At 35.9% G+C, this 27,234-nt stretch overlaps 2 protein-coding genes across 2 annotated transcripts; one reads left to right on the forward strand and one right to left on the reverse strand.

Annotated features, from left to right (window-relative positions):
- Positions 1-604: 604 nt before the first annotated feature.
- Positions 605-5,774, forward strand: LOC147382295 (B-box zinc finger protein 24-like). Its single transcript, XM_086428491.1, has 4 exons — positions 605-886; positions 1,002-1,305; positions 3,702-4,004; positions 4,847-5,774. The coding sequence occupies exons 2-4, from the start codon at positions 1,123-1,125 to the stop codon at positions 5,075-5,077; spliced, it is 717 nt and encodes a 238-aa protein (XP_086284617.1). The 5' UTR covers positions 605-886; positions 1,002-1,122; the 3' UTR covers positions 5,078-5,774.
- Positions 5,775-17,844: 12,070 nt separating this feature from the next.
- On the reverse strand, positions 17,845-23,532 carry LOC147382296 (fructokinase-2-like). The gene is made up of 4 exons (XM_086428490.1): positions 23,060-23,532; positions 21,182-21,511; positions 19,302-19,418; positions 17,845-18,111 (listed from the first exon to the last, which is right to left on the reverse strand). The coding sequence occupies exons 1-4, from the start codon at positions 23,474-23,476 to the stop codon at positions 17,983-17,985; spliced, it is 993 nt and encodes a 330-aa protein (XP_086284616.1). The 5' UTR covers positions 23,477-23,532; the 3' UTR covers positions 17,845-17,982.
- Positions 23,533-27,234: the final 3,702 nt, after the last annotated feature.

Consider the following 27,234-nt stretch of genomic DNA (forward strand, 5'->3'; position numbering starts at 1 on the left):
AATCTTTTTTGGGGAGGAGTCCGAAAATAGATTTTCGCACGTGCCAGCTACCTTAGATGGTATAAATCTAAGGTTTAGGGTGCTATAGACTTAGGTTCAATTCCCGTTAGAATTATGAATAATTTTTTACTCACAAAAAAGTCAATCTAGGATTTCAAAGAATTCTAGATCGACCAATCACACAAACACGAGTGTATTGAAGGCAACTCATATCTACAAAACTATCCTTGTTAGGCTTCTTATGATTGTTCATATGAGATTCTTTGAAATCTAGGATTGATTTTTGTGTGAACAAAAAATCTCTTGATCTCAATAAAAAATAGTTTTTAAATAAAAAGTAGGAAAATAAATTTTTATGTTAGAGGCTAATCACATTTTCCTAGAAAATCATTTTCTCTTAAAACAAGAACAAAACAAGAACAAAAAGAAGCTTATCACATTTCCTAAAAAAATTGATTTTCCCAAAAGCCAAGCACAAATACAAGGCTTCTTGATTAGTAACACCTGTATAAGTATACATATACATTCAGCTATTCGTATTAGACACACACACTAACTACTTCATCTCTTAAAAAAATCCAAAAGCTTTGGTGACCACTGATACCATTAGGCCACCACAACCACAACCACATGTACAAGTGAGTGAGCATCCAAGCATTATCTTCTCTCCAACTGCATCTCAATTCTCAACCAATCACGTCTCTTTCTCATCTTTAATATTCTTGTTTCAATTATTTATTTTCTTCACCATCATTTTCACGACACAAATATCACCAAAATCTCTCTCTCTCTCTGATCTTGAAGTGGGTATCTCTTGAAGGCCATTGATTCTGTGTAAAAGCTCCTAAATCTTGTTCTTTGGTGCTCAACTCTACAATTTCTTGAGGTGGGTATCTCTTGAAAATCATTTATTTTGTAAAAATATCTCCTAAATTCTCTATGAATCTTGATGTGGGTATATCTTGAAAGTTATTTGTTTCTGTTTGTTTCCCTCCATGCAGCTTTATAAGTTGAAAACCATAAGTTTTTACTAATTTAGCAACATGGGTTCATCTTAAAACTCAATAGAAAGCTTGAAATCTTAGAGAGAGTGAAAAAAAGTAAAGAAAAAAAAAAGAGAGGATGAAAATCCAATGTGATGTTTGCGAGAGAGCTCCTGCTACTGTGATTTGTTGTGCGGATGAGGCAGCTTTGTGTGCGAAATGCGACGTGGAAGTTCATGAAGCAAACAAGCTTGCAAGCAAACATCAAAGGCTTCTTCTTGAATGTCTCTCAAACAAGCTCCCCAGATGTGATATCTGCCAAGTAAATCGATTTCTTCTTCCTTTCATTTTATTTATTTATTTTTTTTTTTTTTATTTTTTTTTTTTGCTTCTTTTAGTTTGTTTTTAGTCATATTTTTCTTTATTTTGTTTTAAGAATATTTAAATTTTGTAGAGAAATAGATGCGAGAAAACACTTTAATAATTAAAATAAAACCCAAATTAAAAGTAAAATGAACATGATAAAGAATTCATGTGATTCAGCAAGAATGCCTATGTCCACGAGTGATGATGAGATCCTTTCATTATTTCCGCGAAAACTAGTTCAGCAAGATTGCCTATGTCCACGAGTGATGATGAGATCCTTTCATTATTTCCGCTGAAACTAGTTCAGCAAGATAGCCTATGTCCACGAGTGATGATGAAATCCTTTCACTATTTCCGTGAAAACTAATTCAGCAAGATTACCTATGTCCACGGGCGATGATGAGATCTTCAGCAAGTTTGCCTATGTCCACGTGTGATGATGAGATACTTTCATTATTTCCGTGAAAACTATGGTTATTATCTCAATCAGACTGCTAAAGTTGAAAAGTTTGAAGATGAGAGGTTTTGGAGAGAAAATTCTAGGTTTTTTTTGTTAGAGGTTGAAGAAAAGGGCTTTTAGATCATTTTTCTTTAATTTATAAGAGAAGACTTAGTCAATATATGGAGGGGTGTCCAAATCACAAAAAATAGTGGAGGAAGAGGGGGCATGTCATCAGTTTGTAAATGGCTATCTCAAATATCTACTAAAAATTGAGGGGGCACGTTATCAATTTGATAGCATAGGGATTTTTTAACTATTCATTAAAATTTTGAGTCAGGCTGGTTAACAAGTTCAAAACGGTATGTTATTGTTGGAAAACACAAGTGGTAACGAGTATCTCAAAAATTATCTAAATAGAGGGGGGTCATAATAAACTAAAAATGTTGGTGGGGATGGGGACAACTGATATAAATTTTCTTATGTGGGGGCAAAAATTGAGGGGCAAACTCAAAATATATCCAAATATCAATAGGACAATGCAATTTTGAAAAAATTTGTGGGGGAAAGTGCCCCCGTTGTACATCCCCCCCGGTCTCAATCCCATTCGTCTCTCCTAGGCAATCCCTTATAAAAACCCTAAAATTAATTAAGTATGATTTATTTTTTAAAAGAGTTGTTTTAAGAAAAATATTAAGAACTTATGGTAATTTGGAATATTGATCCATTTTTTTAAACCCCCAAACTCAAACAAATATTGTATTACATAATTAAATATCCTAAACATAATTTTAATATTTTAAAATTTAGAATTATATTTTATATTTTAATTATTGTAAGAATTATATAGCCAATAAAAAAATAGAATTATATTTATGTTCAATCTATATAATAAAACACAGTGGTTATCTTCCCCCCAATGTTTATCCCCCATAAACAACGGTTCAGATTTAATCTCGCATCCATCTTAAGGAACAAATTCAACTTTATTCCCTTTTCTCTCTTCCCTTTCCAAGTATATCCCTTCAACTTTGTTGTTTTTTCTCTTTTACTCCCTTTTTAGTAATACCCCTCTAATTTTATTCTCTTCCCTTTTTTACACTCTTAACCCCAAAGAGGATGACTATGTCATAGGCACGGGCAAACTCTACTATTCCAAAAAGGAACAATAAATATAACATATATAACTTAACCAATCGACTAGTTGGTTCAAATTGTTTTTAATATTGAATCAAACAAAAATCCAATTGAGATGAGTCGATTAGTTTTAAAATATAAGTTTGGATCATAGTTACCAATCTGGAATATGACAAAGATGCAGTGTAGGAAAAGATCAAATATAATTTGGGTTTTCATTCTACAATTTTATTAATTTGGGTTTTCATTCTACAATTTTATCTAAGAAATTGGCAAAAAAGAAATATAAAACTAAAATTAATAAATTGCAAATAATAAAAAGTGATTTTGAATATATCACAAATAATAAATTTGGCACATAACTTAAAAGGATTAGCATACATTGCTTTGCTGTTGTGTTTTTTTATTTATTTTACAAGCACACAGTAATCATTAAGGATCCTACTATTTGAACAATAATGATTATGAATGCCACAAGGTGATGCCAAGGAAGAACCCTATGTCTTGTACTGAGGCAAAAGATTTAGTGTCTAGTTGTCTCGAATCATCTATAGTTCCTCAAGGCCAGTGATGGAGGTGGGGTAACGTTCCTTTACATTAGTAGTAGAACCCTTGGCATTCAGCTTTTGATCTGCTTGAGCTTCTTTTACTTCATCGCTCACACTTAGTAGTTGTGCTTTCAGCTTTTAGACTACTTGACATGAAGCCTAGCATAGTTATGCATTCTACCATTTTTTAGTTTCTAATTCTTTTTCTTTGTTTCGTTTCATCAACAGGAGAAGACAGCATTCATTTTCTGCGTTGAAGATAGGGCTCTCTTCTGTCGGGATTGTGACGAGGCAATCCACTCAGTTGGTAGCCTCTCTGGTAACCATCAAAGATTACTTGCTACAGGCATCAAGGTAGCTTTGAGCTCTATATGTCCCGCAAGTACTGAAAAGGGTTGTTCAGACCCACCCAACCATAACTCCCGACCACTCCCCACGAACGTGCCTCCACCGCAACCCCCTACATATACATCTCCATCATGGGCTGTTGATGACTTGCTGCAGTTTTCCGATTTTGAAGCAAATGAGAAGGTAAGAAAATTTGATTTCTATGTGTCTACATGCTTTATGTGCGTGCATTTGTATGTATGTATGCATGGGAGTGTACCCATTACTTTTAAGGTGAAGTCCTCATCCTCTCATTTATTTTTATTTTTGGGGTAAATTTAGACATATCCTTTTGGGTTTTGGTGAATACTTGAGATACCCTCTGTGATTTCAAGTTGATGACATAACTTTGTCTACAATTCTAACGATTGAAATTCCCTTGTCTTCGAATTCTTGCCAAATACCCTTGATTCTTCTCCCAAAAACCCTTCATTTTTTGACCTTGGGTTGTGTGTTATGGTGAAAATATTATCACTTTTTCTCTGCACAATTTGATAATTATTTGTCCATTGTTTCATATTCTAAATCAATAGACATGTTTTTATTTTTTTTAATATATTCTAATTGACTTAAAGATGACGAGTTTAGTCGAGTGTGTGTGGGTGGGTGGGTAGGGGTGGGGGGGAGGAGGGGTGTTATACATAAAAAATTTCCCTAAAGATTGAAGAGGTTTAAGACAAGGGATTTTTGGTTAAAATTCAAGTGTTGTTTGCTAGAGATTAAGAAAGGTATTTTAGTCATTTTCGTTAGCCTCTCGTAGACGACCATGGCCAAGAGTGTGTGTCATCAATTTGAAAACCAGGAGGGTTTCACATATAGTCACCAAAACCCCTTGGTAGTATGTCTAAACTACCAGTTTATTTAATAATCTCCATAACTGACTCATCTTGCACTAAAATTTAATGTTTTTTTTTTTTCTTCTTGAAATTTGTTTTTCTTTCCTTTTCAAGCATGTTAATTTATTTCATGCTTTCTTTAATTTGCAGAAAGAATCTTCTGGTGGGTTTGGAGAGCTTGAATGGTTTACAGATATTGGTCTCTTTGGTGATGAAGTCCATCAAGAGGCCTTGGCAGCAGCAGAAGTCCCTCAACTCCCCATTTCACAGCAAAATAATGCCACCTTATACAAACCAATCAAATCCAATTTGTCCAACAAGAAGCCTAGGATTGAGATCTCAGATGATGATGAGTACTTCACTGTCCCTGATCTTGGTTGATATCAAACACATATGGTATGATGATATGTTCATACATACACAGGTATGTTTGTAAACATTTTAGGTATGAAAGCACAAAATGGGTCTCCTATGATTCCAAAATTACTGTCCCAGACATGTTCATGTTTTTAAAATATTATCAAGAGGGGCATATACCCATTTTTGGTATTAGTTTGTTTTTTACCAAAATGGATTCCTTCTGTACTATCATACCATTGGATCTACACTTGTTTTGAATTTCATACAAATGGTTTTTTATTTGTGGCTTCACAAGGAGGGTATGAAATGCAAAACGAGGGTAAATTCAATAATATGACACTAAAGAAAGTATCTGTTTTGGTAAAAAGGAAAAAAAAAACCAAAATGGGTTGTATTTTTCCTGATAAAATTTTTAAAAATATGTCTGGGCCGATCATCTTGGCAAAATACTCACCCATTTTGATAAAACACCTTTTAGGTATTAAGGTGGCTTGAGTGCATTTTAAGTATTGTATCCTTTGTTGCTCTTGGCTTATTAATTAGTAGGATTTGGGATTGTGATCCGATATTATTCGAGTTGTTGAGGCCTTAATCTTTCTTTGCTTCTGTATCATATCGTACAACACTTGATGCTCTCAAGTGTGTATGTACATATTTTCTCAGATGACCGTAGGCATTTGAGTATTATATATATTGAATACATATATGAATGTGTTTATATGAGTGTGTGGACAGATGCACGAGTTTCTGTGTGTACGCGTTGCATGAGTTTTATATTATTTGTTATGGTTATGTTTTTGGAGAGGTTTTTCAAGATTGTTTATTGTCGTTAAGACAATAAATTAGGTAATGTTATTGATATTGTGAAGGCTTAATCCTCAGTTTCAAGGCATCATTGACATCCTGAAAAGAGATTCTATTGGAGGTATTTGCAATTATAATCCAGATTAGAGGTTTCTTCTACTGGTGAAACTATGTAAATTTTAATCCATGGATTTTTAGCATTCTATAGCCTTGTCTAGAGAGAACTTTTTATAATCCCATTATCATATTTCATGATTTTTCCCTTCACTTTGAAGGGTTTTCCACGTAAAAAATTGTGGTGTGCTCGCATTGTGATTTGTTTGTGTTATTTTAGATCCAAGTTACTTATTTCGCATTTTATTTCAATGTCTGTATATATCAGTTGATTTGCACATAGAAGGAAAGGTGAGTAATTTTCTAACAAGTCTGACATCCCATCTAGATCAAGATAATATTTGTTCAAGGTTGTTGCATAAGTCGAAGGAGGAGAAAGTTAATGAGTTCATGAGAGGAAAAAAATAATATAAGGACGAGACGATGGCTAGGGTTTGAAAATGAGCTCCAATCTTTTGTGTCCTAAAAAAGTTCAAAGAGGGTAAATAGTTGAAAAACCTCTCACCCGAAGATCCAAAATATGTAAAAAATGTGCAATCATGTGAGTTGTGATAATCTTTCAGCTTCCAAACATAGTCGTCTTTTTCCCTCTCACGATGATTGTTCTTTGTCATCTCACTCATTATTAGTCAACTTCGGTCGATTTATCTCACTCATTATTGGCCATCAATCTTATATATAAAAAAATTGGGGGTTTTGGTTTAGCAAATCTCATTTCTCCATCCAATTCATTCAAAAGTTACATCTTTTGTTAGTTTTGAATATAAAAAAAAGCGTGATTCATGTTGTAAGGGGTAAAGCTTTTTAGATACGTTTACGCAACTTGAAACAATAATAAAAGAATAAGGAAATTTGGAATAAAAAAAGAACTCTCAAAATAGAAATTTGATTAAATGAAGATGACTTCTGCAATGTAGGTACAACCCTTTTTATAGAAAAGGAGTTCTAATCCTTATGTCACGAAAATGGTCAAATGAAATCAAAAGCATTGATATAGAAATTACTCGATCCTAGAAGTAGGGTGGAATTGCCAATGGGTGATTCTGACTTTAATAATTGAAGTTATTTACAAAACGAAAATTTTCAAAAATAGAAAAATTGCCTAAAATAAGGGTAAGCAAAGGAATTGAGAATTTTACAAATTGGATCCGTTGTTTCCAATCAAGAATGAGTCTCCATAGATGATTCTAACTTCGTTGCCCATCTGGATCTGTGGGCCAGGCCTAGGCCTTATGCTTGGATTCCATGAATTCTTCTGCAAGTTTTTGTACATCTTAAGTCAATTTGATGTAATCCGTTGCACCACACATTGGGTTGAATATCAATAAATCAAACGATGTTTTTTTGTGCCTATTTTTCATTTTCAAACCCATAAACTTGAATATTTTAATCAAGCAGATAATGATGGTAATTTAAACTGAGTTACCATTTAATTAGTTAGTATTTGAAGCTCACAAACCAAATGAAATATATATATATATATAGATGACCTAGAAGTGGAGCTCCATTGCATCTTGCTTGTAAAAGATATCTATATAGTTTGGGTAACTAAGGAGAAGAGCACAAAAGGTATGTTTCCCCATCCCTCTCATTAGAAATATAAAAATGATGTATATTTATATTTATTTAGATAAATAATATATATTTTATTATGTTTATTGTAGATGCAAAAACTTGCACTCCCTTAAGACACTCGCTGGATGAATAACTTTAGTATTCTTGTACCTCCTAGGTGTGCTTGCAATAATACCACTCCGATATCCAAGTTAGGATTTTTTGTACAAAAGTATCATAGGATTTTTTCCAAAAAAAATTGCATACCTTTCAGTGTCTTGCACCTACGTATTTATAGAGGTTTCCTCCGTTAGATCTTCTTGGATTTTCTCCTTGATTTCCGTTTGAACTGTTCCATCATTTTAGGGATTTCCCTTGATTTCAACGAATATGGTTACACTTTCAATTTTAAGGGATTTGATGCTTCCGAGCTTTCATCGTAGAAACTCGGTTGAACGTACCAACGGACCTTTCTTCTTCCTTCGCTGGATTGGATACTCGGCAAAGTCGTCTCGTGATTGCCACGTGTCACTTCGTGAAAAATGTCCTCCACAATGCCCCCCTCAGTGATTTGGATCTTGATCCGAAGTGCCAAGACAACTTAATTAATTAACGGCATGTGGCAATTTCCTATTAGATTGTTGTTGGTCAGTTTCCTTTCTACCTTCTACCCATGGCATTAATGCTCTGTTTGGAAAAGTTGTATGTAAAGTTGCTGATACTGAATTAAATTGCTGAAGTTGAGAGAAAGTTGTTGTTGTTGTTATTGAATTGAGTATATTGTTTGGTAACATGATGTCTAATTGTGCTGTTAAGATGTTGAACTGTTTAGTAACTTACTGTCTAAAATTTCAATAGTTTTTTACAATTAAATAAAAGGTTCGTATAAAATCTTAAACCTAAAATAAAAGAATCTAAGAAAAAATAAATGAGAATTTCTATTGGTACCTCGGCTTTTACTTTTTCTTATCCCTTCACATATTTTCTTTATTTATTACTTGTCTCTAATCACAATCTCAACATAATAAAATATTATAGCACATGTTCGTAGATGCATTTTACTTGTATCTTGAATAAACGCATCTACGAGCATGGGCAGGCCACCACATCAAGATGTCCTCCATGTGTTCCCCACTACGGTCACTCTAGCATTAATCTTCTTCTATACATCCCACCCTAGATTATGTTTTTGGTGGGTGTAGTGAGAACGAATGATGGATGCAAATAGCCTGGCCTTACAAAAATAAGTATTTATAATTACTCTAGGAGATTTAACAATAAAAATAAATAAATGCATGGCTTGCTTAATAAAGTCTTATTTTATTTAATGTAAAAAAAAATTATTTTTTTTTCTATCAAGTTTGTCAACAAAAGAAATCAAGAGAGGGGTATAATTTATATTCTAAAAATGCACATTGGGATCTTACTAATTTAATAAAATTTTCAAGGGGATGTTTGTTAAAAGTCCAATTTTTTTTTTCAAAATAGGAAGAGCCAATGGACATTGGAGAGTAATCTACGGAGCATGTCAGTAAGTACTAGAATATCAAATATAGATACATAGACACGTCAATTACCTATTTTTCGTTCATCTGCATCTATTTGTAATATCTTACCCCCACATCAATGGAAGAACCAATGGACATTGAAGAGTAATCTGTAATAATATTTTACTCCCATATCAATGGAAGAATCAATGGACATTGGAGAGTAGCATCACATCAATGGAAGAACGAATGGATAATGGAGAGTAATCTGTAATAATATCTTGCCCCAACATCAATGGAAGAATCAATGGACATTGTAGAGTAACATCAATGGAAGAACCAATGGACATTGGAGAGTAATCTGTAATAATATCTTGCCCCCCACATCAATGGAAGAACCAATGGATATTGGAGAATATATTGTCTCACATCAATAGAAAAACCAATGGATATTGGAGTCTTCTTTTTCTATTGAAATATGGTTTATTAGGAAAGAAAAACTAAGATTTTAGGATAATTTCTAAGTTTTCAATTTTTATTTGTTCTTCGAAGAGATAACTTTGAAATCCCTCCCATTATTTGCAGAGAAAAACACAAAGATGGCTAAAACTAAAATCGACAGAAAAGATGAAGAGGACAACAAGACAAGAGTTGCTTACTTGACAAAGTTGCAGAGATGAAGATGGAAATAGAGCTTCTTGATTGTAAGATCAGAGAGAGAGATGACGCCAACTTTCTACTCTGTTTTTTTCGGAACCATGTGATTTTGCGAAGGCTCATTGAAGTGTTGGTAGTCAAGAGATTCGGCTGATTTTTATGAATGAATCAGCATCTAAAAGGACTTGTTAACGATGCCAAACACTCCAACAAGCAAAAAAGAAACATGTTCGGATGAATTTAGCCTTCACACGACTTTTCCAAATGTAACATAAATTCGAAGTCCGACCATTTGAACTTCCATGACGACATTTTAAATGGCTATCTCATGCAACGTGCTATCGACTGTTTCATTTTGATAATCATGCTATGGTGCATTTATGCGTCGTGCACACGTGTTGTCTTTTATGTGGTTAATTGCGCACATGTGTTCGTACTATTTCAATTGTTTCCCGCACCCATTAAATACGTCGACAACCATTATTATCTCGTTCTTTGAGTCTATCCCAACCTTTCATTCATTACGCATCTCGATGTTTTTGAGGTTTATAAATACCCCTTCTCCTGAACTTTTTTTTTTTCTAATCTTCTTCCTTTCAAACTGCCCATTGTCAAAATTTTCGTTTGCCATCACTGTTTTATATTGCTTAACTCCAGCAAGCTCTAACTAGTGTAAGAGTTCTGTTCTATCAAGAGTTTTGAAGGTTAGAAATAGCATTCCCTCTTATCAAATCTACATTAGACCTTCCCTTTTCTCTTTTCTTTTTCCATGGCCACGGGGAAAACTTATTCTCCCATGTGCCCTCCTCTATTAGAGATCAAGGATACTTATGATATCCCTGACAATGTGGGCACTTCTTTCTCGGAAGAGCTTTCATCTTCTCAAGGCCTCCCCATGACGTCACCGTGGTGTATTGGGGGCAGTTTAAGGCTAGCTTCCGAGTCCCTCTCAGTAGGTTAACTCGAGAAGTCTTAAACTTCTATAGGAAGGCTCATGGATAGATGAGCGGTAACTTTTACCGTCTTATCTATGCCATTGGGTAGTTGAATACTCGGCTAGAGGAGGGTCTGAACTTGGGCTTCTTGATATAAGAGTCCAATTCTCTCTAGGGAGGTGCCTTAAAAAGCAAAGGTATTTCTATTTAACCAAGAAGAAAAGGAAATCGTCTTTGTTCGAGCTTCCAGACTCAGACAAGGATTGATTCTTGTTCCCGATCAAACTAACTGATCAGTGGAAGAGCACATCATGGGACAAATTTCCCCCACTCGCCTTCAACTGAGTCAGTGAGTCTCTTTCCATAATTCTTATGTAATTTTTCTTATTTTTATTTCAGGATTTGAATTCCGATTTTTTACAATTTTGCAGATCTGGGCAAAAGATAAAAGAATCTCTAATTCGGTGATTATAACCCATATTCTTTCCGACCTGAAGCTATATCATCGGGTCATCGACTTTTTTGCCCTTGTTGACTTTCGAGGTGAGGGTGAACAAGTAAGGTGCTCATCTACCAAGTGACCTACTTTCAAGGGACTTCGCAAGGCACCAGAAGACGACCTCGAAGACATGTCTCTTTGCTCTAACAGCATCATTCCTGTCGATCCCCACATCTTCGCCGAAGAGGTGGAAGAGGAAAAAGAGGAAGAACAACCTCTATTGAGGAGGTTGAGGAGGGGTACCAATCCTTGTCCTACTTCTACTAGCCTATCTGAGGCCCCATTTGCTCATGTTCTTTCTTCCGTCCATGCCTCAACCTCTTCTTCTCAGTCAAGGTCCAGGGGAGGCGACCCTCCAAGCATTCCCTGGGTTAATTCCTCGTTATGGCTGGCCACCCAGTCATGAACCAATACGTCCCACTTTCCAACTCCAAGATTGCATGGGCAATGTTTGAGTCGTCATATCTTCCCAAGGACAGGGCACTCACAAATAAACATTTCATAGAGGACCCAGTTCGGTTCGTCTGTGACATCATCTGAGCCATGGTCGTGGTAAACTTCCTCATTATTCTATTTGTTTTTCCTTTATTTTGATGCCGACTTCTAATCATTTTTTTCGCCTTCTTTCAGGTTCAACACGGGGTCTTGAAGCTCGAATAGTCGAGGGATATAATTATTATCGATTGTTATGCCGTCGAGGCAGCTGCAAAGTGAGATGGATGTTGCCGCATCCCACAATCTCAAGATCCAGGGTGACTTGGGTGCCCCGAGATCTAAGCTCCAAAGTTTATAGGAGCAGTTGGAGCAGGTGAAGAAGGATCTGACCTCAGTTGAAGAGGAGCTTGCCCTGGCAAAAGGGCAATTGGAGGCCAAGTATGCAGAGAAGGAAAAGGCCCTCTAGGACCAACTCAACCTCTTCCAAACTCAACTCGAAGATTCATAATCAGCTTTGGAGAAGCCCTATAACTAATTTAAGGTCAAAATGAAGAAATTCGAACTAGCTTTGGAGGAGAAGGTTGCCCCCGCACTTGTTGAGGGCTCTAAGGACGCTAATGAAACTTCTCACCCCTCCCTCCGACGTTGTGAAGCCTACCCCCAATGTTTAGGGGTTTTTGTAACTTTTTGTTTTTCTTCTTTTTTTGTAATTGAGAAATTGTTTGTTATGGAATTTCTACTTTTAATAAAAGGTTTTTTGTTTCATTCTTTAGTCTTTTGATGCAATTTACTCGGATTTCAGAGGTGTAATAACTATGTTCTTGTAGAAACCCTACGAATTCCCATTCCCTAACAATCGAGCTATTTTCCCAAAGTTGGGCTTGGCTCTCGTAATAAGCCAAGACTTGCCAACCCTAAATGGTCGGACTTGGCTCCCGGAATGGGCGACGACTTTGGAACTCTAAGAGAAGATCATATTGTTAAGAGGTTGAAAAATTCACTGCTAATATTTTCGAAGATTATAAATATTTCATGGTGTTGTAATTACATCACCCATTTTAGTCTTCAAATAATAAACCTCGACTTCCCCTTGTTTATACACAATGTATGGTCCTTTCCAATTTTTCCTGAGCTTATCGTTGTTCAATTCTTGTATGTTTTGGAAAACTTTTCGCAAGACCAAGTCTCCCTCTTTGAATGCCCTCCTTTAGATTTTTTGATCGTATGACCTTTTTAATTGTTGTTGATATTTACCAAGTCTCTCTATTACCTATTCTCGAGTTTCGTCCAGCCAATTGAGGTTTTGTGCTAATAATTCCTCGTTGTTGTGAGTCTCGGTTACTTGCGTTCTAGTCGTTGGAACATGTACTTTAGACGGGATCACAACTTCTGATCTATAGGCTAATGGAAATGATGTCATCTCGATAGCCCGTCTTGGTGTTGTTCGGTATGCCCATAATACACTATGCAGTTCATCCACCCATCTTCCTTTGTGTTCAGCTAACCTCTTTTCTAAATTGTCCAGGATCATCTTGTTTGAAGCTTTAGCTTACCCACTACCTTGAGGATACCTAGGCGATGATTGAATTAAATGTATCATGTACATTTTGCAATAACCGAGGACTCAATTTCTCTTGAATCGTGTAATGTTATCCGAGACTACTACGTATGGAATTTCGAACCGTGTTATGATTTGCTCCCATATGAACTTGATGACTTCCTCTTCTCTGATCCGAGCCAAAGGGATTGCGTCTATCCATTTAGTAAATTAGTTGATAGCGACCATTGTAGACACCCCAATTGAACGGGCCCATACTCGAAAAGGCCCAAAAATACCGATTTTCCAAATAAATGGGCCAACGAGCCTCAAAGGCCCAAATCACTAAAAAAATGACTTTTTGATTGAACCGACGCCCCTAAGACCTCTTTATGGTCTAGGAAGCCCACAAAAAGAACTCGGCCTACCCTACGCTTTCCCAATATTCACCGCGCCATTCCCAAAATCAAAAATGACGAATTCTCAATAAAATTTACCAACGCGCCCTAAAAAGTCCAATTCGCCAACACGTGGCATTTTGATCAAACCAATGATTTCAAAAATCACAAAAAAATAAATAAAATTAAAAAACGAGATTTGGGACACCTACCACACCTATCCCTTCACCGCTCTATCTCCGAATCTGAAAAAATCTAAGCCCACCTAAGGCCCATAAAACCTCAATTCTTCAAAATTTATCTTCATCATCTTAACGTTAACTTAAACCTAATACCACACCACCTAAAATCTAAAATTAACCTATACCCTCAAAATCCATTTCAAAATAACCCTCAACCAATCCCTAAAACACAAAATTATTTCTAAAATCCAAGCCCAACACTACAAAGTCCACAAATCATTATCCATATCCAATTCATTATCCAACCCACAACTCTAACCCATAAACCACAACCCACATTAACCAATCACTCTTTTATCATCAAAAGATGACACATGTCATCACTTCCTCTCACCTCCCTCATTAAACCGCCCACCCCATCACTTTTCTTTAAAACATTAACTACCCACATCACCTTTTATCTAAAAAAATCACATAAACCCACACCCCTCTTAACATATCCTCATTACTCCCTATAAACCTCCATTCTCTCAAATCAAACACATTAACCCACACCCCTCTAACCTACCCTCATAACTCCCTAACCCCTATTATCTCAAATCAAACACCTCTAACCCCACACCTTTCCTAACCTATCATCATCATACCTCTCCCTAATCTACCATCATCTTATCCTATAAACCCATTTTTACAACCTAAACCTACACCCATTCTCTCAAATCAAACACTCAACCTCTCTCATCAATTAAATCTAAACCCCTAACATACACACATCTTGCCACATGTCACCATCTCCGTCACCCTCCCTACCACCCTCTTACACCCTCCATTCTCTTAAATCAATCAACCACCCTCTTAAACACCCACCATCTCATCTCACCAAATACTCCACCCAAATGGTTTGGGTAAGATCCAAACCATTTGGATCTAAACACAACCCATTTACCTCCATTACATAATTACCCCTCTCCCAACTCCTAATTTCATACCCCCCACCTTTAAAACCTATGCCATTCTCTACTCTCCCAACCTCTCATCTCATTATATCCCTCAATCCATCCTCAAACATCTATAAATACCCCCCCTCCTCTTCCTAAAAATGGTTTCCAACTCTCACTAAAAAAATCTCTTACAAAGTTTCACAAAAATCACTCTACTCTCAACTCTCAACTCTCAACTTTCTACCCAACTCTTCTCTACTCTCTCACACTGATCTAAAAGGAGTTACATTCTCATGACTCATTAAGGACTCAACTCAAGAAGACATTGAAGAAGAAGAAGAAGAAAAATAAGGGAAAAAAAGGGTAAAGCATCAAGGTGGGTTCAAAGAACACCCCCTCCTCCCTCCTTCTATATCCTCTACATCTTCCCTCTTATATTACCCCATTTTCTCTTTATTTTGTTTTAAATGGACTTTAGGATGAATGGACCCCAAGGCTAAAGGTTCATAAGGGTCATTTACATCAATGAAATGACCCTATGACCAAGCCGAAAATGAATTTCTATCTAGGGTACAAAATGCATACACGTGGCACTTTTATTTTCTCTTTTTTTTATATTATCAAATGACTGAATTCTTTGAGGTTACCGTCACTTGGCGGGGAAAAGAGGATGCCTAACACCTTCCCTTTTCTCCAACCGAGCCGCTTACCCGAATCTCAAAGTTTGATCACCCCTTATTCATCGTGAGTCACTAAAATGCCAAAAATGTCATTTTTTGGAAAATATACCTCAGGTGACCATTCATACCCACTTATAACATGAATGGTAGCGACTTCAAATTTTAGTAGATGTGATCGTCATAATGACGAAAATCACGTATCTACAACCATTATGAAAATCCTACCCCTAGATCCCTGTGGTAATGGCTCAACAATGTCCATTCCTCATATTATGAATGGCTAGGGAGTTACCATCGAATGCAATTCGTCGGCAGGTCAATGATTAATCTTTGCATGTCTCTAGCATTTATCTCAAATCTTACATACCGTTTGCAATCCTCAACCAGTAATATCCTTGTGTTATTACTTTTGTTTCCCAATGATCGTCTTCTTGAGTGATTTTTGCATATATCTTCATGAATCTCTGCCATCACTAGTCTCAACTCTTCCGGGTTGATGCACTTCAACAGCGGACCCCCAAACGATATTCTATACAGCTCCCCCTTAACTAATGTATACCTTCAGACCTTAAAAGGCATGCTCATTGCCTTCTTTTTGTCTTCAAGGGCTACTCCTGTTTGTAGATATTTGACGAAGTCGTCTGTCCAACTGGGAGTTTGGTCAATTTGCATGTATATTCGTACTGTCTTATCAATGCTTGATGTATGTTGATATTCCACGAGAATCATTCGTGAATCTAAATCCTCGAGCATAGATATTATATAGGCTAATGAATCGGCATGCCTATCTTCATATCTTGAAATCCTGTATATTTTTACTTCCGTGAATTTTACGAGTTATGCTTTCAACATGGCTAGATACTGCGTCATTCGATTGTCCTTTTCTTGGTACTTGCCATTGCATTGATTAACAATAAGTTGGGAGTTAGTGAAAATTTCCATCCTATTGATCTTCAATTTCTTAACCATTTGTAGCTCATTCAAGGCTGCTTCATTGTTTGAGGCTTCATAGCCCAATTTTAGCATTTTCTCCTGTTTATTATTGCTTGGTGTTACCAATACTATCCCGATTCCCGATCCACTGTAATTTGACGACCCATTTATGAACATTCTCCGCCTTAGTTGTGCGTCCCACGCACCTAATTCCCATGTTCCTTTAGACATTACGTCCTCATCTTCTTTCTAGTTTGGATCGTTGGTGGGGAAGTCGGCTAAGAAGTCCGCTAGTACTTGCCCTTTTACTGTTGTTCGTCTTTCGAATTATAAATCATATTCTTCAAGCATCACCGCCCACTTCGCTATTTTCCTAGTCTTATACGTCCTCTGTAGCATTTCCCGAATAGGGTAATAAGTAACTACTCGAATTCGGTGAGACTGGAAGTTTGGTCGAAGCTTCTGAGCCGAATATACAAATGCTAGAATTTTTTTTTCTGTTATGGTATAGTTGACCTTTGACTGCCCGAGGGTTTTGCTTATGAAGGGGTACACTTGTCCAAGATCTACTCTAAACAAAATCGAGTTTATCGATCGCATCATTGCTGCTAGGAAGATCCCTAAATCGTTGTCCTCTTCTAGCGTACTAAGTATGAGTGATTCTTCGAGGTATTTCTTCAAGTTCTGGAAAGCTGTTTCGCACTCATCAGTTTATTCAAATCCCTTCACCTTCTTTAATAATTCGGACAACAATCTCCATCTATCTGACACTCACGAGGTGAATTTGTCCAGGGTTGCTATCTTTCCAGTCAAAGTTTGCACCTGTTTCAAGTTCTTTAGGTTCGACATTTCAATCAATGATCGAATTTGTTCTGGATCTACCTTTATCCCCCTCTGTCGAACCATGTATCCGAGAAACTTTCAAGATGAGATTCCAAAGGTGCACCTCTTTGGATTTAACTTCATTTGGTACCTCTATAAGCCGCAAGCATTTCACCAAGGTCTCTAAGGTGGTCTTTTGTCAGTTTTATTTTTACCAGCATATCATTTATATACACCTCCATTGTCTTCTCAATCATATCAACATTTTTGTCACCAACTGTTGGTAAGTTGCTCCTGCATTTTTTAATCCAAACAACATGACTCTATAGCAGAACAATCCTTGTTCGAGTACGAATGATGTTTTTTTCCTGGACTTTGGGAGCCAAGGTATCTAGTCGTAGCCTGAGTAACCATCTGTAAAGGACATCATTTTGTATCTTGAGGTTGAATCAACCAGTTTATCAATCCCTGAGAGTGAAAAACTATCCTTTGGGTAGACCTTGTTCAGATTAGTGTAGTCGATGCAAACCTTGACTCTTCCGTTTTTCTTTGGCACCACCTCGATGTTTGCTATCCATTCCAGATATTTGACCCCTTGGATAAATCTTGCCTTGAGTAACTTGCTAATTTCTTCATTGACTCACATTTATAATTTTATTAAATTAAATCGGGTCAGATTGAGATCAATCACGTCAAGTCTAGATTAGATATGGGTCTAATAAATTCTTTATCGGAACAATACCAATTTGGTACTGATCCAATCCAAATGGGATTGCATTGATAGCTCTAACATGGCCACATCTACAAAGATTTGATCCACACAAATATTTTCATCATCATATATAGAAAAGTTAAGAGAATAGAAACATTCCTTTTAACTACAAACTAAATTTCAAGACAAAATTTATTTTGAAGCAATTAAAATGAAAAAGGAAATGTTTTATTGGTTTATGCTCCTTGTAAAAGCTTAAGGGCTTCTGATTCATTTGGAAGTGCAGGGATTGCCCCCTTTTTGGTAGCAGTAATTGCTCCACATGCATTTGCAAATTTAAGTACTTCCCTCAACCTTACTTCATCCTGCAAACAATTACCCAAACAAACGAAGGCATAAAAGTAAGAAATCAAATTGGTTTAACCAAAAAGAAAAAAAATTCACGAATTATGGTTAAGAAAATGGTCCCAATCTTGTAGATTATAAATACATTTTTTCTTCCCCAACAGAGTATAATTTAATATCAATCTCGTATTTTTCTATGAAAGCGATTTTGTAATGTATGGTCACATTTGCTATTTACTTATTTACATTTTATATGAACCTATATTCAACTTAAGGGCATAAAGGTAAATTCATCAAACTCTCGGTATAATGACGATACATTTCATATAACTAAACCCTTTCCTTACTAATATAGTGAGGAAAAAGGCCTTAATAAAAGCCTCCACCATAAAAAAGACCTCGAGATGCATAAAACAAGACTTTGAGATTTGTCATGAACCTTGAGGACTTGTTTTATGAGTCTCGAAGTCTTTTTGACGGTGGATGAGGCTTAGTAAAGAATTTTTTCCTCACTATCTTAGGAAGGCTAGTCAAACTCTCATATAATTTTCACAAATAAAAAAAAAAAAAAATAAATAAATGGTTAGTTCAATAATTTTGGAAAAGGGTTCACTAGGGGTGGCTCTGCTTTCAATAGAAGTGTTCATGCGGAATTACTTCTATAAGAATCACGATTTCAACTTTGATTATTTGGTGAGAGTGTTTAGGAAGTGCTTTTAGGGTCCAAACTTAATTCCAAAAGCTGCGGAGCTTTGGGTGAAAAATAGATTTTTTATCCTAAATTGTAATTAAGTATGTAATGCCCCTTGTTGAGAAGAAAATTAACCCTATAAATACTTTGGCAGCATTTTAGTTATCAACTAAACTTTGCATATATATATATATATATACATTTTTATTTTTTTTTTTCAAAAAATCATAACTTTTATCTATCTGAATCCCGCTTTTCGCCTTTTTGGCTTATGCAGGATTCGAAAGCAGAGTGTGTATCAAACAAGATTTTGATCCAAAAGTGCTTCTAATGGGCAAGAAGCAAATCCACCCATTAGAAACTTTGCCAAATACAACCAAAATATTTAAAAGGAATTGCTACATATGAAAACCAAGACCAACTTAACATCACAACCTTAATGTTAAGTGACGTGCCCTCTCGCAAAATAATAATAATAATAATAATAACAGAACTTAAGTGATAATAATTTTAATTTACCTCAAGTATAGATAGGTCGTCAATGATCTTGTGTAGTAAGGAGCCAACAAACGCATCTCCTGCACCAGTTGTATCCACTGTTTCCACAACAAACCCCTCAACTGCTCCATGAAAATTCTACAATTTTTTGTTTTCAAACAACAAAAAATTAGTGTTAAACTGTGACAGAACGAAATAGTAAAGATAACACAATTGCACAAAACACAAGAATTTACGTGGTTCAGTAGTGTACTTACGTCTATGAAACAGAACAAGAACAATCACTTTTTTTCATAAGTTTTATAATCCTAGAGATCTCTATTTATATAACCGAGAGTTACCAAAACATGTAAAACTCCCCAAAACAGAAACGCCCTGACCCCAACAGCTCTGTGTAATGCAACATAATACAAGACATTTACGTGAAAAAACATATTTAGTTAAATTGATATTTTATTTGAAATGTTCATTTGAAATGTTCATTGCAGGTCATAAAAGTTTTGTTTCCCGTACAATTCCAACTTACTCGATCAAAGAGACTGAAATCAGTTAGGTGCCATAGGGGATAAGAACTTAAATCAGTTAGAATGAATTGAAATTTGGTGAGGATGGTCTTCAAGGTATGAAGAGTTCATTTTTAGGTTAGACTATCTAAAATATTATCTACATCAGTCCCACAAGCGAGAGTACAAACGGGATGTAAGAACAAAGAGAATATATAGCTAAAATTGGATCAGTAATCGATTTCTAAGTTTCATCGTAAAAATGACTCAATGTGTAGTCAGAAAGTCTAAAATTTTATTTAAGATGGATCCCATGAGAAAGAGTACAAACATGAAGTTAGCATCATCTAGAAATACGTTTCTTCCGTTAATACCCCTTTCAAAAGTGTTTCCGTTTTATATTTTAACCTAAAAGTAAAGGGTTTATTGTCATTGCATAATGTCATTTTGGAAAATAACTTCCTAACACCTATATTTACGAAATTACCATTGAACATTGACAACAAAATCCTTACTATTTTTGGATTAAAAGACAAAAATATGAATACTTTTTACGAAGGCATCGATCCTTACCAAGTCTCAAATTTTTAATCAAAACCTTAAGTTATGTTATTGGATCGGATAGTAACCGAACCAATGCCCAACCGCCTAATAAAATGTTTTTTTTTTAAGTCCAAGCTGGTGATGGATTTGATCTTCATCAAATCAAAATCAAAGCTGATTTAAGATCAAAATATTTCTAATATTACCCATCGAGTATTTCTAATATTGGATCCCGTGAACCATCGAGTTTTTGAACTAAAGTTGCGAGGCCACTAGGTTGACAACACTTCTGCCTGGGCATTAAGTATCGAGTAAAAAACTGGGCTTGGACCCATAACTTAGTTGCTTGACACATTGCAAATAGGGCTTAAAATGGGTCGGATATAAAATTGTAAAAATGTTGCTAAATGGTGACTTGAACTCAAGAACTCTTCATTTTATAAAACAGCCTTGAGCACTACTCCCAACCATTGTTGGTTGATGAAAAATGATTTAAAAAATAAGAATGCAATTTGCAAAGTCATATATCATTTGAATCTTGGCAGATATGGGGATGGAACTATATCCGACTAAAGTCCAGGGACATCAATCAATATCCAAATCATATTTTAATTTAGATATACTGAATGAAATCAAACCCGAAAAATTCAGGATCACTCGAATTTCAGATAAAATTCATATCATTTTAAGCCCTAATTGCAAAGCAACTTTGATGTTGTTTTCAGCTTACCCAACAAAAAAAAGTTTTCATGGTCTTGGGTTGGGTTTGAATCTAAATGTAATTGGCCTGACTGAATCAACCCTGCCCATTTAGCTTCTAGCGATTGTAATTGATTTGTAGAGTTAAGTGCATACCTTAGTATAGTATTTGCTTCCCTTCTCCCCAAATGTCACAAGCAAAAGCTTCAATCCTGGACGCAACAGCGACAATGCTGCTTCATCGCTCACATCACGACCAGTCAAAAACTCTAACTCAACATCACTGACCTTGATCACATCGGCCCGGTCCCATATGCTCATGATCTGATCACGGGCCTCTTCGGCCGATGGCCACAATGGCAGTCTAAGATTTGGATCATAGGATAGTAATGCCCCGGCTTCCTTAGCCACCTCCATTGCTCGTAAATGAGCCGATCTGCATGGCTCGGTGATCAAGCTTATCGATCCGTAATGAAAAATTTTACTCTGAAATCAGATTCATAAAAAATAAAAATAAAAATTTGAGATGTATTAGTGAAAATAATTAAATAAGAATATATCCTATGGTCTAAAACTGGAAATTTTGACTCGACTCGGATATGCAACAAGTCGAGTCACTTGTGAGTTGATTAGGTGAGTCAGATGGATATATTAATTTTATTTAATCTTCTAAATTCCCAAGTCTTTGGGATGGCTTTGTTTTTGTAAATCTTCTACATTGACTCGTTATTTTTTGAGTTGGATCGACTAGTTGGTTAAACAAGTTTGTGAATGAGTCAACTCAAAACGAAATCGAGTCAACTCGTTAAAGTTTTGAGTCGACTTGACGAGTTTTTCGTAAATGAAAGATGACAAATTAAACACCAGTAATAAAATGAAAACTACATCATTTTAGACTTTAGAGGTAGAATAAACAGATCTCTTTTTTATTTTGTCCGACTAGCAAATCTCAAGGATTCGTTTTATAAATCTGGAGGTCTTTTGACGGTGGATGAGACTTTTAATAAGGCCTTTCTTCTTCACTACGTTAGTAAGGCTAGTCGACTCTTCTCAGCCGTTCGATTAAAGTACATATTTTTTCAATTATTTAGCATCAATCAAATCAAAGCAGGGAATATAAGTCAAACTTTTATAGAAGAATGGTCAAACTTTGCCGCAATCATTGATTTTTATTAATTTAAATAAGGGAGATTCTATTGCCACACCAAATTTTGCTAACGGCACCCCAATTTGGTAAATCACCCAGACCTAGCACACATGTTGGGGTGGCGTTAACAAAAGTCGATATGACAATAGAAGCCCTATTAAATAAAATATAGGTTTGTTAGGGCTGTGGATCGGATTAGACCCAAAATCCAATCTGTTTCAATCAGATAACTCCAGATCAATTCAATCCAATAACTTTAGATTTGGATCACGGTTCGGGTTTTGATTTGATAACATATCGGATTAGCTCTAGACCAACCATCATCTGATCCAAGAGGAAGCCCATTCGATATATTTAAAATTTTATTTAGATATATGATGTATTATTAGATCAAATCGAATAGGATTGGATTATATTAGATTTGAAAATATTGGTTATTTTGATAGAATCCGAAACAATTCATGTCGGATAGTGTCTATAATCGGTTCGGGTCTAACAAATTCCTTGTCTGATAAAAATCAATCCAATCTGAACACGGTCTTAATTTAGATTGGATTGGATCAAATATTTGGACAGAAATCCAAGACAATGATAATTGGATCATATCCGATCCAGATATGTTCCAATTTTCAAATAGATTATGATGGGTATGTATCTAATTCAGAAAGGATCTCTTATCGGAATCCAAATCCTCGATCCGGAACCAAAGTTAGCGGATTAAAACAAAAATTAAAATTTTCGGATCTGATCCGATTCATATATAAGAAAACTCGTCAAATAACCTCCATCCGTTTCCGCCGCCTGAGTCAACTCGTATGGCGGAGTTGTAAAACAAAATCAAAATCAAAATCAAAATCAGATTGAGAGAGAGAGAGAGATTAACAAACCATTCTAAGAAGATGGAGATTAAGCTCGGCTTCAGTTAAGAGCATATCAGCACTAGGGTTTCGATAGAACATGAACTCACGCTCACCATCGGATCTTAAGGTCACAAAAGCAAGAGCTGTCTTCGCGTTTTGATCATACAAAATTCCATCGATGATCACACCGTTAATTTTCAAAATATTTGCTAACATGTGACCGAATTCATCGTCTCCAAGTTTTCCAACAAAGGCGGATCGGCCTCCGAGGCGAGCAACAGCTATAGCCACGTTAGCCGGCGCGCCACCTGGTGCCTTGAGGAAAGCTGGTGCTTCTGCAAGAGAGACTCCTGAAATCGTTGGCACGAAATCGATTAACATCTCTCCGAAGCTCACGATCATCCCATGAGATTCCTCTTTGGAATCGCCGTTGTTTGAAGCCATGGAGAGAGAGAGAGTTTTAGAAGAGAGAGAGAAGAATTGTAAGAAAAGAGATGGAGGAAGTCATATTTGGTTGGTTTTGGTTTTATTTATTTAATTTTAAAAATAAGATACTATGTTATTTATATAATAATATATTTATGTAGGGATCTACTATTGGGACCTAAATTTCACTTATTACAGCTCAATTGAAAAATAAAGAAAATAAGTGAATGGGTGAGAATGGAGTAAAAGTTGGGATGTAATAAGTTGAATTTGGGGTGCCAATAGTAACTCTCATATATATATATATATATATAATATAAGGAAATGTTCAGCACCAAACATTTTGACAAAACATTTTTCAAAACATGAAAGAGATCATCATCATCAAAAATCAGCCTATTCCAAAATTTCTAACCCCATAAAAAATGATTTACAAAAAATGGACGGTCCACGATTTTCCAACTTGTAAACATGAGGCTAGAAATTTTGGAATGGGCTGACTTTTGGTGAGGATGATCTCCTTACCGTAGATCATCCTCACCAAAAATCAACTCATTCCAAAACTTCAAACCCATGTAAAACAAAAATGATTGGCTAAAATGTAGGCCAAAATATTTGGTGTTGAACGAGACCCATATATATATATATAGGGAAATGTTCAGCAACAAACATTTTGGCAAAACATTTTTCAAAATATGGGTTAGAGGTTTTGGAATGGGCTGCTTTTTGGTGAGGATGATCTCTACGGTGAGGAGATCATCATCACCAAAAATCAGCTCATTCCAAAACTTCTAACCCCATCAAAAATAGTTTACAAAAAATGGACGGTCCACGATTTTTCAACTTGTAAACTGGGTCTAGAAGTTTTGAAATTGACTGATTTTTGGTGAGGATGATCTCCTCATCGTAGAGATCATCCTCACCAAAAATCAGCCCATTCCAAAACCTCTAACCCATGTTTTGAAAAATGTTTTGCCAAAATTTTTGTTACTGAACGGGACCCATACATATATATATAGGGAAATGTTCAGCACCCTAAGTTTTACCACACACTTTAACAAATGTTTTTTGTCCTACATGAGTTATAAGTTTTGGAATGGGCTGATTTTTGGTGAGGATGATCTCTATGATTAGAAAATCATCCTCCCCAAAAATCAGCTCATTCCGAAATGTTTAGCCCCATGTTTACACGTTGAAAAATCGTGGACCGTCCATTTTTTGTAAATCATTTTTGATGGGATTAGAAGTTTTGGAATGAGCTGATTTTTGGTGAGGATGATCTCCTCACCATAGAGATCATCCTCACCAAAAATCAGCCCATTCCAAAACTTCTAACCCATGTAAGACAAAACACGTTTGTTAAAGTATGTGGTAAAACTTAGGGTGCTGAATGGGAACCATATATATATATATATATATATATGGGAAATGTTCAGCACCCTAAGTTTTACCACACACTTTAACAAACGTTTTTTGTCCTACATGGGTTAGAAGTTTTGGAATGGACTGATTTTTTGTGAGGATGATCTCTATGATTAGAAGATCATCCTCCCTAAAAATTAGCTCATTCCAAAATGTTTAACCCCATGTTTACACGTTTAAAAATCGTGGACCGTCCATTTTTTGTAAACCATTTTTGATGGGGTTAGAAGTTTTGGAATGAGCTGATTTTTGGTGAGGATGATCTCCTCACCATAGAGATCATCCTCACCAAAAATCAGCCCATTCCTTCTAACCCATATAAGACAAAACACATTTGTTAAAGTGTGTGGTAAAGCTTAGGGTGCTGAACAGGACCATATATATATATATATATATGTGGGTAGCATTCAATGGCCAACAGTTTGGCAAACATTTTGGCAAACACTTTTTCAAAACATGGGTTAGAGGTCTTGGAATGGGCTGATTTTTGGTGAGTATGATCTCTACGGTGAGGAGATCATCCTCACCAAAAATCAGCTCTTTCCAAAACTTCTAGCCCCAGTTTACAAGTTGAAAAATCGTGAACCGTCCATTTTTTGTAAACAATTTTTGATGGGGTTAGAAGTTTTGGAATGAGCTGATTTTTAGTGATGATGATCTCCTCACCGTAGAGATCATCCTCACCAAAAATCAGCCCATTCCAAGACCTCTAACCCATGTTTTGAAAAATGTGTTTGCCAAAATGTTTGCCAAACTGTTAGCCATTGAATGCTACCCACATGTATATATATATATATATATATATATATATATATATATATAGAGAGAGAGAGGGTCCCTTTCAGCAACAAACATTTTGATAAACATTTTGGCAAAACATTTTTCAAAACATGGGTTAGAGGTTTTGGAATGAGCTGATTTTTGGTGAGGATGATCTCTACGGTGAGGAGATCATCCTCACCAAAAATCAGTCCATTCCAAAACTTCTAGCCCCATGTTTATAGGTTGAAAAATCGTGGACCGTCCATTTTTTATAAACCATTTTTTATCGGTTAGAAGTTTTGGAATGGGCTGATTTTTGGTGATGATGATCTCCTCACCGTAGAGATCATCCTCACCAAAAATCAGCCCATTCCAAAACCTGCAACCCATATTTTGAAAAATGTTTTGCCAAAATGTTTGTCAAAATGTTTGTTGCTGAACATTTCCCATATATATATATATATATATATATATATATATATATATATATATATATATAGATATATGTGGGTCCCGTTCGCCACCCTTAGTTTTACCACACACTTTAACAAACGCGTTTGTCTTACATGGGTTAGAAGTTTCGGAATGAGCTGATTTTTGTGAGGATGATCTCTATGGTGAGGAGATCATCCTCACCAAAAATCAGCTCATTCCAAAACTTCTAACCCCATCAAAATTGATTTACAAAAAATGGACGGTCCACAATTTTTTCAACGTGTAAACATGGGGCTAAACATTTCGGAATGGCTGATTTTTGGGGAGGATGATCTTCTAATCATAGAAATCATCCTCACCAAAAATCAGCTCATTCCAAAACTTCTAACCCATGTATGACAAAAAACGTTTGTTAAAGTGTGTGGTAAAACTTAGGGTGCTGAACATTTCCCTATATATATATATATATATATATATATATATATATGGGTCCCGTTCGCCACCCTTAGTTTTACCACACACTTTAACAAACGCGTTTTGTCTTACATGGGTTAGAAGTTTCGGAATGAGCTGATTTTTGGTGAGGATGATCTCTATGGTGAGGAGATCATCCTCACCAAAAATCAGCTCATTCCAAAACTTCTAACCCCATCAAAATTGATTTACAAAAAATGGACGGTCCACAATTTTTCAACGTGTAAACATGGGGCTAAACATTTCGGAATGGGCTGATTTTTGGGGAGGATGATCTTCTAATCATAGAGATCATCCTCACCAAAAATCAACTCATTCCAAAACTTCTAACCCATGTAGGACAAAAAACGTTTGTTAAAGTGTGTGGTAAAACTTAGGGTGCTGAACATTTCCCTATATATATATATATATATATATGGGTCCCTATCCGTGGCCAACAGTTTGGCAAACATTTTGGCAAACACTTTTTCAAAACATGGGTTAGAGGTCTTGGAATGGGCTGATTTTTGGTGAGGATGATCTCTAGGTGAGGAGATCATCCTCACCAAAAATCAGCTCATTCCAAAACTTCTAGCCCCATTTTACAAGTTGAAAAATCGTGAACCGTCCATTTTTTGTAAACCATTTTTGATGACGTTAGAAGTTTTGGAATGGGCTGATTTTTGGTGATGATGATCTCCTCA

This window comes from Akebia trifoliata, chromosome 16, assembly GCF_017979445.1.
Source record: "Akebia trifoliata isolate Shusen 1 chromosome 16, ASM1797944v1, whole genome shotgun sequence".
NCBI classification, from domain to species: domain Eukaryota; kingdom Viridiplantae; phylum Streptophyta; class Magnoliopsida; order Ranunculales; family Lardizabalaceae; genus Akebia; species Akebia trifoliata.